We start from the raw sequence: 14768 nt of genomic DNA, 5'->3' as shown, positions 1-14768 counted from the left end.
GTTTATTATCATAAACTCTCAACATATACACCAAGCTCGCTCATCACACTCACTCTCAACAGGTAAAACTCACGCACGTATACCAACACATCATTCACACACTCAACCAGTCATTATTAATTGCAGAGAAAACTGGGGTGGGAGGGAGGGTATTTTCTAACAAAAAAAGCCCCGCTGCAGCGAAGACAAAAAAAACCAACTGCATAGCAGCGGCGTCACCATAAAAAAACGAAGACGTAATTCGTTTCAGACTGTGCGTCATACATTGGGCACGTGCTTCTATTCTGGCTGCCATCAATTCTCTGCTGTGCCTTCGATTTAAACATTTTCAAGAACAATACTTTAACCATCATTACACTAACAGTTTACCTGGACCAGAGCAATGAAAGCAAGCAGCATCCAGAGCTCTGAGCGTATGAGTTGACCCGGCGTTTGCGTGTTGGCCAAGTTCCACAGTCTGCCGAGCAGTTCCCGTGGTAACCCGCTCAAAATGAGAATGGGATACACACGCTCTGTCACGATTGTCTCTCCACTGAAACAGGAGATAATATACAGATATAATTACTAAACCCTTACCTCAGTGACAATACAGATAATTGCTCTGACTACAAGGTACACAACAAGTTTGACATACTTATGAATGTTTCGTTTTGTCTATAATTTAACCTTCCATAAACTAACCTTTTTTATTTATTTTTTAAACTGCAAACACATTTTTAGCATAAACCAACCACAACTAAATGTTAAAGACTTAAATGTTGTTTCCCTAATAAGTAATTCATAATAATAAATTATTTCTGAGAAATGAGTCAATAACTGAACAGAAGTTGCCCATTCTGAGTTTTATTTTGTTTGTTACCCTTTCACTGCAGTTTGTGTATTTATCTCTTGCGTACGTTTGCTGTTTCACCGCTCAAAAAAGCCATGCTCCGGCTGTGTGTGTTTTTTTAAAATTAAACAGCCCATCAATGCTCATGTCTAAGCCTTGATTTTGGAACTTTGGCAAACTATTCATTTCTCATTATTTAAAAAAAACACAAAAAAACTCTTGCTGCGTCAGTGCATGTCATATTCATGTACAGCACTTACAATCCTTCGTTTCTCACATCTTAAAACAACCAAAGCAAACAGTTTCAAATTCAACCATAACACAGTATAGAGTAATAAATACTCACTCCAGCACAGCCTCAAGAACCTGTTGATAAAGCACAGGCAAGTTCTGGCCTGAATCCTGACACCAGTCGGGCAACCCTCGGCTCACTTCCGACAACCTCCGGCTCCCGTCTCCACCCTCTGGAACCCCACTGAGCCCCGGGGCTCCCGCCAGTTGGGCTGCATGCTGGGGTGGAACCCCGGGAGGGTGGGCCATCATCTCTGGGTGAGAGGGGTGGTGGAAGGTCTGAGGGACGGAGGTTGCGGTCGGGGATTGAGGTGGTAGGTTTGCAGGCTGAGGAGAAGCAGCAGGTTTACCTGTACAAAATAATGATACATGTAATAACAATCTCAGTTTGAAAAGAATCAGAAACCAAGAGTGGTTAAGTTGAATTATAGACGAAATGAAACACTGACAAGAACTTTGACCCATCGACATTCGAAGTAGACAAACAAGATACACAAGAGACAAAATGTGATGATACTGTGGCTCATCTCTGTCGCTTCAGTTTCGATAAAAGCAACGAAAATAAAATGAAAGTAGCATTTGAAAAAGAGTCCAATCGGCTTTGGTGCTGTTAACATCCTGATAAAAAAGAAAGAAGGTAAGCCCTCTAAATTTAGGCAATCAACAGTAAATGAAACCTATGGGGCCAGAGTCTCCAGGCATATTATTTTTTCGTAAAAAAGAAACATTACATGTACGCACAACTTCAATTTTTGTGTTGGTCACAAACACGTTCCAAAGTTATGGACAATAAAAGTGTGTTTTGTCATGCACACATGTTCAGCTTTCGTTTTATCAAATTCAACCGGATATAATCACAAAACAATGAGACTCGTAGTTTAAAACTTGTTCATGCTTTTTGACATTCTCCTAAACAGTGTCCAAATTAAGAACCATATAGTACATTTACTTGGAGTCTGTTGCTTTCACAAAAGACAACTTTTAAGAAAATTAGTAAAAGAAAATAAAATGCAAGCAATGCCACAACAAACAAAACAGCTCACTTTCAACGATGAACAATCCATCAAGTTCCTGAGAGTTGTCCCAGCGTCGCGCGTGGTCGCTGGCGTGGTGAAGCTCGGCGTGTTTTGCACTGTGGTGGCCATGATGGTGGCTGCCAGACTTCTGAACCTCCATCAGGGAGGGCTTGTGAAACCCCCGGGCCTTCTGCGGCGCGTTCAGGTCTGAACACTCCATCATCATGGACACCAAGTCTGAAAAGTTGTAGAATAGCAAGATTTAGATGTGGCACTTTTCAGCACATGTACGGGAATGTGTACGGGTAACGTCATTAAATATAGTTTGTATGTCACGCGTTTGGCCAAGATCTGCAGTCTTGGTGGGAGCAAAACAACGTATGATTTGGAACATTGGAGACACAAAGTGAGTCACGGGTGACCCAAAATCTACACGTACGCGTACAGGTCTTTGCTACACGTTCGATCATCTAGAACACTGTATTAGCAGAACAACGGTGACTGCGCTTGAGAGCGAGAAACAAGATTAGAAGAAGAAGAAAAGGACGAGAGCGAGAAGAGAGATTAGGCAAGAAAAAATAAAAATAGTGATGGCCAAGGTTACAACTTACATTTTGAAAAAATGAAAAATAAAAAAGAGAGCACACTGGGGGTGTTCAGACATTGAGAACCTATTCCACAGAGCTGACTCTGGGACATAAATCCCCCACCCAACATGGGATTTGAATCCACGCCTATAGCGACAAACTGGTTTTAAAGCCAGCAAAGCTACCAGCTGAGCTATCTCCCAACTCCACTCTTCAAGATGTGAAGTCACCAAGCTAGCTCTGAATACTTCTCAAAGTTTGAGGAAGTCTAGAAAAACAATGGTGCTAACCTTTCTTCTCCACTGCCTGTTTACTGGCAATCACAGCAGGGTCAGGCTGACTTTCCTCTGCAGAAGCCTGGGGAGAGGGAGACACCGCTGCTGGCGGCGGTTGTGTGTTTTTGGTGGTGTTAACGGTGGGGTCTTTGGCTGGTGCAGGTGCTGATGCTGATGCAGGTCCTCCCAGAAAGTCTCCAAACCCATCGTCCTCGTCTGGTTGTGTATTTTGCTGAGCTGTGCAGTGAAAGAACAGGTTGTGTGAAATGGTTAATCAAAACTCCAGCAGAAATGCAATGTGATGTGAATAATGACCCAATCTGATAATTAATAAATCCAAAGCCATACAATTTTACTGAAGGACTCAAATACACCATTATTTTTGGAAATACCCCAGTCGGGGTTTTCAAGCACTGACTGGATGAGTGGTATTTGAGGGTGAGGCGAGATGTAAACACACTGATAGTGTCACAGGGAACAATGTGCATGTTTTCACAGTAAAAAGTCATCATATGCTGCAGACACTGTCAAAATGTAGTATTTACACTTGCCTCAGTTTCATGGAACACAACTCCTACACAGTGCATACAAACCCCAACAGAGTTATTTCCGGGAAACATCTATTGCGGCCAATCTCATTAGATCAACAACATCTTTCATTTTCCTGCATGTTTAAGACCTCCAAAAATCTGAGAAAATCAGGTCTTAAAAAGGAGGGAGTCTTAAAAAGGAGGGAGTCTTAAAAAGGAGGGGTCTTAAAAAGGAGGGAGTCTTAAAAAGGAGGGAGTCTTAAAAAGGAGGGAGTCTTAAAAAGGAGGGAGTCTTAAAAAGGAGGGAGTCTTAAAAAGGAGGGGGTCTTAAAAAGGAGGGAGTCTTAAAAAGGAGGGAGTCTTAAAAAGGAGGGAGTCTTAAAAAGGAGGGAGTCATGAATATGAGGAGAAAGTCTGAGAAAACAGGGTCTTAACACTTTCTACCCCACCTTTGTTGACCACGTTTTTTTTAAGCCAAGACCAGCTGTGCTGCAGCAGGTCACTCAGAATTGTAGAAACTGTGTTGTAACTGTATATCAACACGCTGGAATGCAGGCGTTAGATCGACGTTACAGGAACATGGGTGAAAGCTATGAAAATCAAATTGACTGAAAAATTTTTGAGGCAGGGGTCCAGGGGCCGCACAGGCCCTGGCGGGGGTACGGGGCAGGGCCCCGTTAGAGGGTCCAGGGGGGCAACGCCCCCCGGCCGAAAACGAATTTTTGCATTATACATTGTGATTTTGTGGCCTTTCCTGGCAAAAAAATACACTTTTTGTCACTATCATGCAGGTCAAAAAAATACCTTCAGATTCTAATGATATGGTAAAAAGGGTAAACAAAATCAAAACAATTCACAGAAGTAATCATTTTTCTTTTGTATCTTTTCACACTTGCATCTTCCAACACAACGACACAATTGATAACAATTAACATTGACAACAGCCAATTACTAAATGAAATAGAAACTGAACAACTGAACAACTGAAATAAAAGTTCGAAATATTTAATTATAAGAAGCAAACATTGCCAGACAGGCATTGAAATAAATGATGAAACAGAATGTCACACATGCAAACAGCATGATGTAGCACTGCACAAAGTAGCAACTAAGCAGTAGCATCTCTTATAGTGCAAAGTTCTCAAGGAAAAGCACTTGAGTTTCAAGCACCAAACTTATCACACACAGTTTTAGTTTCATGAACTCCAACCAGTCCCATCGCCATTTGTTGGCTAGACCAGCATCAATAAGATCTGTCCATGCGTTTTCCGTCAAAACCGGTATCTTTGTCGCAGAAATCGTGTCACCACTTCATAATGCCTGCCAAAACGCGAGAACTTTTTTTTTATTGTGATGCAGAGCGAATCCGAAAGCGAAGAAACCTCACCTACTACGGGGTTTACCGCATAGCAGTTCAAAAACGCGATCCGCAATTTTTATTAAAAAAAAAAAAAAAAAAAAAAAATTTTTTTTTTTTTTTTTAATAAAAATTGCGGATTGACGGAATTTCCGTCAGACTTATTTTCAGATTGACGGATTTCAGTCAATTGACGGGCTACTTTCACCCATGCTGGAAGCGACTGAAGCGACCTGGGAGACAATGAGTTAAGAAGGGGGGGTTCCACTGTACGCTCCTTGACAAACAAAATTTATTTTGCATCAAAATTACCAGGCGCTGCATGGGAAGGATGTGAATGGTGGTGATGATGATCAGATCCAGGTCTGTGCCCGTGTCCATGTTTCTGTCCGTGTCCTTGTCCTGGTCCATGTTTTTCACTTTTGCCAAAGAGGTTGTCCACCAGTGTGTTAGCGTCTGTGACATGGGCGCCAGGCTTGTTAAAATGCCGCAGTCGCTTCTGCTGCTCCTCAAAGTATCGCTCCTTCTCTGTCTTGGGTTTTGGGGGGCCGCCCATTCCGCCTTTTGTACCGGAAGGCATTCTGTTGAACAAAATGAACAAACTTTTTCTCATTTGTTTGTTCTACACAATTGGAGTGAAGTATACATATATATCATTATCTTCATTCGAAAACATTAAGTCCTAAATCATAAATCATGCACAACAAAGAGGCATCATGCTAATTTCTCTTGGGTTTAATTTGATGACACCTCAGTTTTAATTTAAGATCCTCCATTTCAAGACGCCCACTGGCACTGTTGAAAGTCCTGATTTTCTCAGACTTTCTCTTCATAGTGTCAGTAAATTTACCTCTGTTTAAAGGCTCACTCTCTGGTAAGACCTACATTTTTCAGATTTGTAGAGGTCTGAATACAGAGGTAAACGCCTGCAACAAACAACAGTCTCATTACCTAAATAAACGCAAAGAGAGCTACAGAAGTAATTATGATAAATGTTTGTGCAGATAAACGCTAATCAGTGATTGCTTTAGCAGGATTCTTGTAAAGTCTGCAAAATCAAAATTTGTCATTTTCAATTCACATCTTATTTTGAAGGCTCAAAAACATTCCAGGGTCAGGAGGAGAAAATAAATTGGGGTCGAGAATTCAGAAAACGTTTATTCTTTTCTCAGCCCAAACATATGCAGTTTTACACACAAAGTATGTGTAAGGTGTATGAAGCTACAAACCTGGTTTTATTGTGAAAGCTGCTGGCCATCCGTTGTGAATAGGCAGGAGGGGGACCAACAGGCTGTCGCATCCCCTGAAAAAAGAAGGTTTTTTTCTTTTCACATGAGATAAACAAATGCATCACATTTAGGCGTCCTATATCTTTTGTAACTTTTTCCTTTCGTCACACACACAGAATGACACACACACACACAGTGACACACACACATGCGCGCACACACAATTATTCCTTACAGTCACACACACTCATGTTTATAAACATACACATACACAAACGAACACAGTTATACACACATCCTAAAAAAGACATTTACACGCAAACACACTCTTTTAACGCCGACACACACACAGGATCTAACCTGCATAGGCATCATATTGGGTGCCATTCCAGGCATGAGTCCCATCATGGCCGGGTTCATTCCTTGTGGGGGGTAGAACGCCATCCCTGGAGCAAACTGCTGCTGCCCAACACCCCCAAACATGGGCTGACCCATGGGTCCCATTCCCATGTTTGCCATTGGGTTGAATCCTTCAAGAAAATACAACAGGAGAGGCACATTAGCACAATTTTACACTTTAAGAATCAAGACAGTCCCTGTTGATTTAATCCAAGTTAAGCGCCATCTCCATACTGAAACAACTCAGCAGCGTTTTAAAACTGCATGTACAAACAAAAAGGCATACGTTTTTTGTTATCAAGTATTGAAAAGAGTGTATAACTGGTGGACCTGATTACGTCTATAACTCGCACCGGTGAATTTCAAATCAGTTATCACCTTAATGAGTCACACTTTGCGACAATTAGGATATATATTTATAGTATTACTATAGGTATTCATTACCTCTGCTTTCTGGAAGACTGTAAGTGAAGTCCGAGAATTAATAGAACTTCAAGTTCAATCCAGTTGACCAGTCATGAACAGCTGAAGCTGATGGTCATAATACAAATGACTGTTTTTGAAAATGAAAAGAATCTTTCCTCAAACTCAGAGGTAATAATATTAATTTCTCTTGCACTGAGTGATATCTTTTGTCATAACATAATATTGTGCAAAGTAAAGTATGGCATATACATGTACTGATAACTAGTGCATTCAATGTGTCTTTTATACTATAGTTTTAAGCTGAGTCTCAAATAACTTCAGACTTGATTGTTTTTGAATAAAAGTAAGTTACATATTATTCATAAGCAGCACATTTATTATTTGTCATTTTTCTGCAAATGTTTCTGTTACTATAGTACAGTAGTAGTTACCTGCGGGCTGTTGCATTCCACCTTGGCCCGCCATACCTGGCAGTCTGAAACAGACAGGATCAAATAAATCAATGTTATAACAATTATAAGAAAACTTGTTTTCTTCTCTCTCTCTCTCTCTCTCTCTCTCTCTCTCTCTCTCTCTCTCTCTCTCTCTCTCTCTCTCTCTCTCTCTCGCTCTCTCTCCCTCTAGTAGGGACTAGCTGTAAGAAAGGACCATATGGACCTAATGCTATCATCCCTCGGTAATAAAGTTTTCGAGTTCGAGTTCGAGTTCTCTCTCTCTCTCTCTCTCTCTCTCTCTCTCTCTCTCTCTCTCTCTCTCTTAAAAAGAGTTGTTCTGAGACAATTTGGTCTTCGGCCATGGATGTCTAACTAACCGTTAATCTATCCAATCAATGTATCTGATGCATTAACTGTTCAGACCCCCTTAATAAGGCTGGTCGACAGTTTAATAGCTTTTACATGTTGGTGGTCTTGTGATGACATTTGTTTTGTAATTGTAGCCAGGATACTTCGACTTTAATGTATCTTTTTCTTTTCAGGTCCAACTGACCTATTGTCCTCCGAGTCTGGGAACAATATATACTCTTACATTACACAGCATGCACAGTGTCCTGGACCAATTTGCTCATGTCACAAGTTGATCCACTTGCTTCAGCAGACTTGTTCAATTACTACTGTTAATTGTTGTCACACTCAAACTGTATTTAACTCAGGAAGTTGATGATCAATTGCAAGCAATTTGTACCCAAAAAGGCTTTTGTTTTTAGTTCAGTTGAGACAATAGATCAGACGCTAGTCTATGTGATAGTCATATTATTTACTAAAAACATAGAATGAGAAAAGTGATGTGAATTGTAATCACAGAAATCACAATTTATCATATCATGCAATTTTTACATTCACTGATTCAGAAACACTGTTTTTGCACTCAGTCATAATGAAGTTTTAATTAAGTTAATGATCTAAAAAGCATGCACACACAAACACACACGTGACATATTGAAATAAACACATACAATATGTCTACACTGTAACTGACCACACAGTCTCACTGACAATGATCATTATGTTGCTGGAACTGTTTCTGTGATTGCATGCTTGTTTGAATGATTGCAATAGACCTTTTTGGTATCTGCATGAGCATGCATCTCTCGCGAGATATCCGCAAGACATGCTCTTTGTTGTGCTTGGAATGTCGTGAGGACTTCGAGCCTCAGCTTTAGCAGATCGCGCGAGATAGCTGTACCACATGCTTTGCAGTTTGCGAGAGCTTGGAATATCGGCGATAGGGTCTATTGACATCTTTGAGTTTGAACAACAGTAACAATATTAATTAACATGGCAGTGGAAGTTCAAAACATTCCATGTCCCAATTGTGTTTAGTTACACGCATTGCTGTATTTGTATTCATGCATCATTATGTGATGACAATGAACATACAAATTAGATCAACCTTCATTCAATCATTGTAGTAGCTGAACAAGAATTTTCATAATGAATCAGTTGTCATTCAACAGATTGAGGAAATATCCTCACAATTCACCGCGATCAGGCTGCAGCTATTGTGTGTCTCGTTAGATAGGTTGCTCATTCCGTTGTTTTTTCGTCGCGATCGATACAAAGATACCATTCATGACGTGGAAGAAGACAAATTGATCATAACACACCCACTTACCTGTTGTCTGCCATGTTGACAATCTTCAGTAAAGAAGAGCACGTATGGAGTACAAACCAGGGAAACGTAACCCAGTTAAACGAGGAAGTGGATTACTTCCCCTGGGCTTGTTTCGATTTCTGCTTCTTGTGGTGGAACTTACTGTTTGTTTTAGTGGTATGTGTGAGACGTGTGTGTATGTGTGTGTGTGTGTGTGTGTGTGTATGTGTGTGTGTGTGTGTGTGTGTGTGTGTGTGTGTGTGTATGTGTGTGTGTGTGTGTGTGTGTGTGTTACTGAGTCAGTATGTCTATTGCAACCACCAACACAGGCAGCTGGGCAGTTAAAACAAATGTTATAATCTCTCTGTTGTCCACGGTTTGATCCATGTTTGTTTTGTCTATCTTTAGTGAACATTCACTCACTAATAACTTTATATTGACTAATTTTCCTCAAACTTTCGGAGTGGCCGCGGGGATAAGAGCGACAGTATTCAAACACTGTTAACCATTCCTACCATGGCATCTATCTGGCACCACCATGATTCCTACCCTGCTATCTGTCTGGCACCACCATTCCTACCGTGCTATCTGTCTGGCACCACCATTCATATCCTGTCTGTCGTGGGTTTGAATCCCATTCCCATCAATATTTGTGTATGAGTTCGTGCCCTGGCATCTTCTTTTTCTTCTTCTTCCGTTTTGCGGCAACCACGGTCATGAATGACCATTATTGTTCCATCGGTCTGGAACCACCATTCCAACCCTGCTATCTGTCCGAAATCACCATTCCTACCCTGCTATTTGTCTGGCACCACCATTCCTATCCTAACAACTTAATTCTGGCACCACCATTCCTATCCTGATATCTCTCTGGCACCACCATTCCTATCCTGACATCTCACTGGCACCATCATTTCTATCCTGACATCTCTCTGGCACCACCATTCCTACCCTGATATCAGTCTGGCACCACCAATCCTATCCTGACATCTCTCTGGCACCACCATTCCTACCCTGATATCAGTCTGGCACCACCAATCCTATCCTAACATCTCTCTGGCACCATCATTTCTATCCTGACATCTCCCTGGCACCACCATTCCTTTCCTGACATCTGTCTGGCACCACCATTCCTATCCTAAGATCTCTCTGGCACCATCATTTCTGTCCTATCATTTCTCTGGCACCACCATTCCTACCCTGATATCGGTCTGGCACCACCATTCCTATCCTGACATCTGTCTGGCACCACCATTCCTATCCTGACATCTGTCTGACACCACCATTCCACCCTGGTATCTGTCTGGCACCACCATTCCTACCGTGCTATCTGTCTGGCACCACCATTCCTATCCTGCTGTCTGTCTGGCACTACCATTCCTACCCAGCTATCTGTCTGGCACCACCATTCCTATCCTGCTGTCGGTGTGGCACCACCATTCCTATCCTGACATCTGTCTGGCACCACCATTCCTACCATGGCATCTGTCTGGCACCACCATTCCTATCCTGACATTGCACCACTATTCCTTCTCTTCTTCTCCTTCTTGTCGTTCGCTGTTAGATCGTCAGTCCGGACTCCAGGGCGAAACGTGCTGTCCTCTCCAAGTCCTCTTTGGGGCCGTATAGCTTCTTTTGTAGCGCTGTCTCCTCTGGCCAGGTGGTGTCCCTCAGAGCACTGTTGTATGGACAAGCCTGCAGGATGTGCTCTGCTGTCTGATTCTTGCCACACGGACACGCATGAAATGTCGACCACCATTCCTACCCTGATATCGGTCGGGCATCACCATTCCTACCCTGCTGTCTGTCTGGCACCACCATTCCTACCCTGCTGTCTGTCTGGCACCACCATTCCTATCCTGACATCTGTCTGGCACCACCAGTCCTATCCTGCTATCTGTCTGGCTCCATCATTCCTTTCCTGACATCTGTCTGGCACCACCATTCCTATCATGCTAATTGTCTGGCACCAACATTCCTTTCCTGACATCTGTCTGACACCACCTTTCCTAACCTGACATCTGTCTGGCACCACCATTCCTACCGTGCTATCTCTCTGGCACCACCATTCCTATCCTGCTGTCCGTCTGGCACCATCATTCCTATACTGACATCTGTCTGGCACCACCATTCCTACCATGGCATCTGTCTGGCACCACCATTCCTATCCTGCTGTCTGTCTGGCACCATCATTCCTACACTGACACCTGTCTGGCACCACCATTCCTACCATGGCATCTGTCTGGCACCACCATTTCTATCCTGGCACCACCATTCCTACCATGGCACCACCATTCCTACCATGGCATCTGTCTGGCACCACCATTCCTACCATGGCATCTGTCTGGCACCACCATTTCTATCCTGGCACCACCATTCCTATCCTGGCACCAACATTCCTACCCTGCTGTCTGTCTGACACCACCATTCCTATCCTGCTGTCTGTCTGGCACTACCATTCCTACCCTGCTATCTGTCCGGCAGCACCATTCCTATCCTGCTGTCGGTGTGGCACCACCATTCTTATGCTGGCATCTCTCTGGCACCACCATTCATATCCTGCTGTCTGTGTGGCACCATCATTCATATCCTGACATTTGTCTAGCACCACCATTCCTACCATGGCATCTATCTGGCACCACCATTCCTAACCTGCTATCTGTCTGGCACCACCATTCCTAACCTGACATCTGTCTGGCACCACCATTCCTATCCTGACATCGGTCTGGCACCACCATTCCTACCCTGATATCGGTCTGGCACCACCATTACTACCCTTCTATCTGTCTGGCACTACCATTCCTACCCTGCTGTCTGTCTGGCACTACCATTCCTATCCTGGCACTGGTCTGGCATAACTATTCCTACCATGGCATCTGTTTGGCACCACCATTCATATTTGTTTGTTTGTTTGTGCTGCTTTGACATATAACGTGCGCCACACACAAGACAGAAGTTGCAGCACGCTCGGGACAGATACGCACACAAAAGTATTGGCGGGAGTGGGATTCGAACCCACGCCTTCGGAGTTAACAGTGTTTGAAAACTGTAGCTCTTATCCCCGCGGCCACTCTGCTCGCTTGAAAGGTTGAGGCAAATTTAGTAAATATAAAGTTATAACTGAGCGAATGTTCACTAAAGAGAGACAAAACAAACATGGATCAAACCGTGGACATGAGAGAGATTATAACATTTATTTCACTGCCCAGCTGCCTCTGTTCATGGTTGCAACTCAGTCACACACACACACACACACACACACACACACACACATACACACACACACATACACACACACACACACACACACACACACACACACACACACACACACACACCGACCTGTCAGTCACACTCATAGTGTAGGTATTCCAAATCATAACTGATTATTTCGTATATATCCATGTATCCATTTTATACAAATGAAAACTGGGAAAAAAAACCTTGTCTTGGTTTGTCATTGGTACAGTATCACACTTGGTATGACCAAAGTTGTTTTTAATCAATCAATAGTGCGCAATGCAACACTCAACATTAAGATAAAATGATGAGTGAGGCCAATTTCTCCTGTCCACTATATAGTATTTTCTCTTTTATTTTCCATATTTACATACAATTTTTGTGTGTAAATAATATTGTTTGTCTTTTACTTTTCTTTCCAAGTTTAACACAAAGCTATTTTGAAATAATTCCGATTGATTTATTTCTAACCCGCTTTTATTGTGCTTCGCCTTTCTTTCTTACCTATTTGCTGTTATTGATTTTCTTCAATGTGTGTTTTTCAGTACGGTTCTCTCTCGTGTGTGTGTGTGTGTGTGTGTGTGTGTGTGTGTGTGTGTGTGTGTGTGTGTGTGTGTGTATGTGTGTGTGTATGTGTGTGTGTGTGTGTGTGTGTGTACTGTGTGTGTGTGTGTGTGTGTACGTTCGCCAGTGTGTGTCTGTGTGTGTGCGTGCGTGTATCAGTGTGTGTGTGTGTGTTTGTGTGTGTGCACGGTGTGTGTGTGTGTGTGTGCACGGTGTGTGTGTGTGTGTGTATGTGTGTGTGTGTGCACGGTGTGTGTACGTGTGTGTGTGTGTGTGTGTGTGTGTGTGTACGTGCGTGTGCGGACGCCGGTGTGCGTGCGTCATATATTAGCGTGGCGTGTCAGTGCGCGCGCGCGCGTGTGTGTGCCGTTTCAAGTTTTCTACAGTACGGATTCAGTGAAACTCGCAAAATAAAACACAAGAAGCACACTGAGTCGCTCCGTGGCCCACTTAGATGAAAAGATATGCTCCCTTCAGTCACAGCGTCAACATGTGTACTGATGCTACCAGGCTGTACCACTTCTGGACACTTGAGTAGCCGGACCTTGGCTTTTAATTACAGGGCAAAATGGCTGCTACATTAGTGTCGTGAGGGCATCTCTCTCTCTCTCTCTCTCTCTCTCTCTCTCTCTCTCTCTCTCTCTCTCTCTGTCTCCCTCTCTGTCTCTCTCTCTCTCTCTCTCTCTCTGTCTCCCTCTCTGTCTCTCTCTCTCTCTCTCCCTCTCCCCCTCTCTCTCTCTCTCTCTGTAAATGATATATGTTAGCCACAGGCTGCTGAAAAAAATCAATTCTTTTAAGTATTAACAAAAAGTCATAATGACAAATTATAAAGACACACCGCGATTATGTAACGGGCCCACATTTTCACGAAGAGACGAGTGAACAGCCAAAAAGAGAGGATGTGGTTTTTGGTCTGGAATTGGACTGCATTCCTGTGGGAGTTGGTGTATTGAAATAATTGCTGAAGATTGTGGTTTAATATTATCATTATTTGAGCTATCCCGGATCATTCACTGAGTAATGTTACTCTAAGAAACTACAGTGGAACCCCCATATTAAAGAACCCACCAATTTAAGACTCCCACCAATTAAGACCATGCTTTTTCGTGTGTCTTTTTGGGCTTGAAATGTGTTGGGGGTTCCACTGTATGAACTTTTGCCTTTTTTTCTTAAATTTGCTGTGTGTGTGTATGTATGTGTGTGTGTGTGTGTGTGTGTGTGTGTATGTGTGTGTGTGTGTGTGTGTGTGTGTGTGTGTGTGTGTGTGTGTGTGTGTGTGTGTGTGTGTGTGTGTGTGTGTGTGTGTGTATCACATTCCAATCGTTCGACAAATAAATTGACGTCAAATTTTGATCATGAGCAGCATGAAAAAAAAGAAAAGACAAAAAAAGGAAGTACGAAACGACTCATGCGCCTGTCGAACACATACACTGATCACAGTACTCAGGGTTCGCCGTGCCACCGACGAAAGAATTGCTTAGACATCTGTGAACTGCGACATAGTTGTGCCTGCACGCGAAGAAATTGTTTTTCAATACTACAACAGACTCGTCTGACTTTCATTCTCGCAAATTCCGCTAAAGTTTACAGTAGCAAGATCTCGAAGGCTCTTCAGTTGATATCTACTTTCAGCACAAAAGAAGCAGTAAGTAACACATTCCCTCTCTCTTTTTCTCCCTTTACGTTCCCACTTATGTCAAAATAATAATGACATATTATGACAGTTAAGTGATGCTGCTATCACTTGTTCGCCTTGATATAATCATAAATGTGTATTGCTTATTATTTTTAGAACGTGTCTATAAGAATTTTGCTTGTTATTGTTCTATATGTTGTTTTTGTGTGCGAAGCGATTTTAATACAACGAAAAAGTAAACAAGTCGCGTAAGGCGAAATTACTACATTTAGTCAAGCTGTGGAACTCACAGAATGAA

General features: G+C 42.6%; 2 protein-coding genes across 4 annotated transcripts in view; one reads left to right on the top strand and one right to left on the bottom strand.

The window, feature by feature from the left end:
- The window catches only part of LOC138975681 (synergin gamma-like), a 36471-nt gene extending 29060 nt beyond the window's left edge, over nucleotides 1-7411 (bottom strand). For all 3 annotated transcript variants that reach the window (XM_070348415.1, XM_070348416.1, XM_070348417.1), the window contains exons 1-8: nucleotides 7371-7411; nucleotides 6475-6644; nucleotides 6115-6188; nucleotides 5198-5466; nucleotides 3014-3235; nucleotides 2164-2373; nucleotides 1176-1470; nucleotides 370-532 (exon numbers count right to left, since the gene is read on the bottom strand). In XM_070348415.1, coding sequence (XP_070204516.1) covers nucleotides 370-532; nucleotides 1176-1470; nucleotides 2164-2373; nucleotides 3014-3235; nucleotides 5198-5466; nucleotides 6115-6188; nucleotides 6475-6644; nucleotides 7371-7404 — 1437 coding nt within the window. In that variant the 5' untranslated portion in view covers nucleotides 7405-7411. The remainder of the gene's footprint in view (nucleotides 1-369; nucleotides 533-1175; nucleotides 1471-2163; nucleotides 2374-3013; nucleotides 3236-5197; nucleotides 5467-6114; nucleotides 6189-6474; nucleotides 6645-7370) is intronic.
- Nucleotides 7412-14302: 6891 nt separating this feature from the next.
- Nucleotides 14303-14768, top strand: part of LOC138975674 (uncharacterized) — a 5589-nt gene continuing 5123 nt past the window's right edge. Inside the window, exon 1 of the mRNA XM_070348407.1 lies at nucleotides 14303-14479. The gene's annotated coding sequence lies outside the window, so the exon portion shown is untranslated. The remainder of the gene's footprint in view (nucleotides 14480-14768) is intronic.

Source organism: Littorina saxatilis, linkage group LG9 (assembly GCF_037325665.1).
Source record: "Littorina saxatilis isolate snail1 linkage group LG9, US_GU_Lsax_2.0, whole genome shotgun sequence".
Lineage (NCBI taxonomy): Eukaryota > Metazoa > Mollusca > Gastropoda > Littorinimorpha > Littorinidae > Littorina > Littorina saxatilis.
Note: the sequence above shows the minus strand (reverse complement) of the source record. Positions and strands in the feature narration are given on the sequence as shown.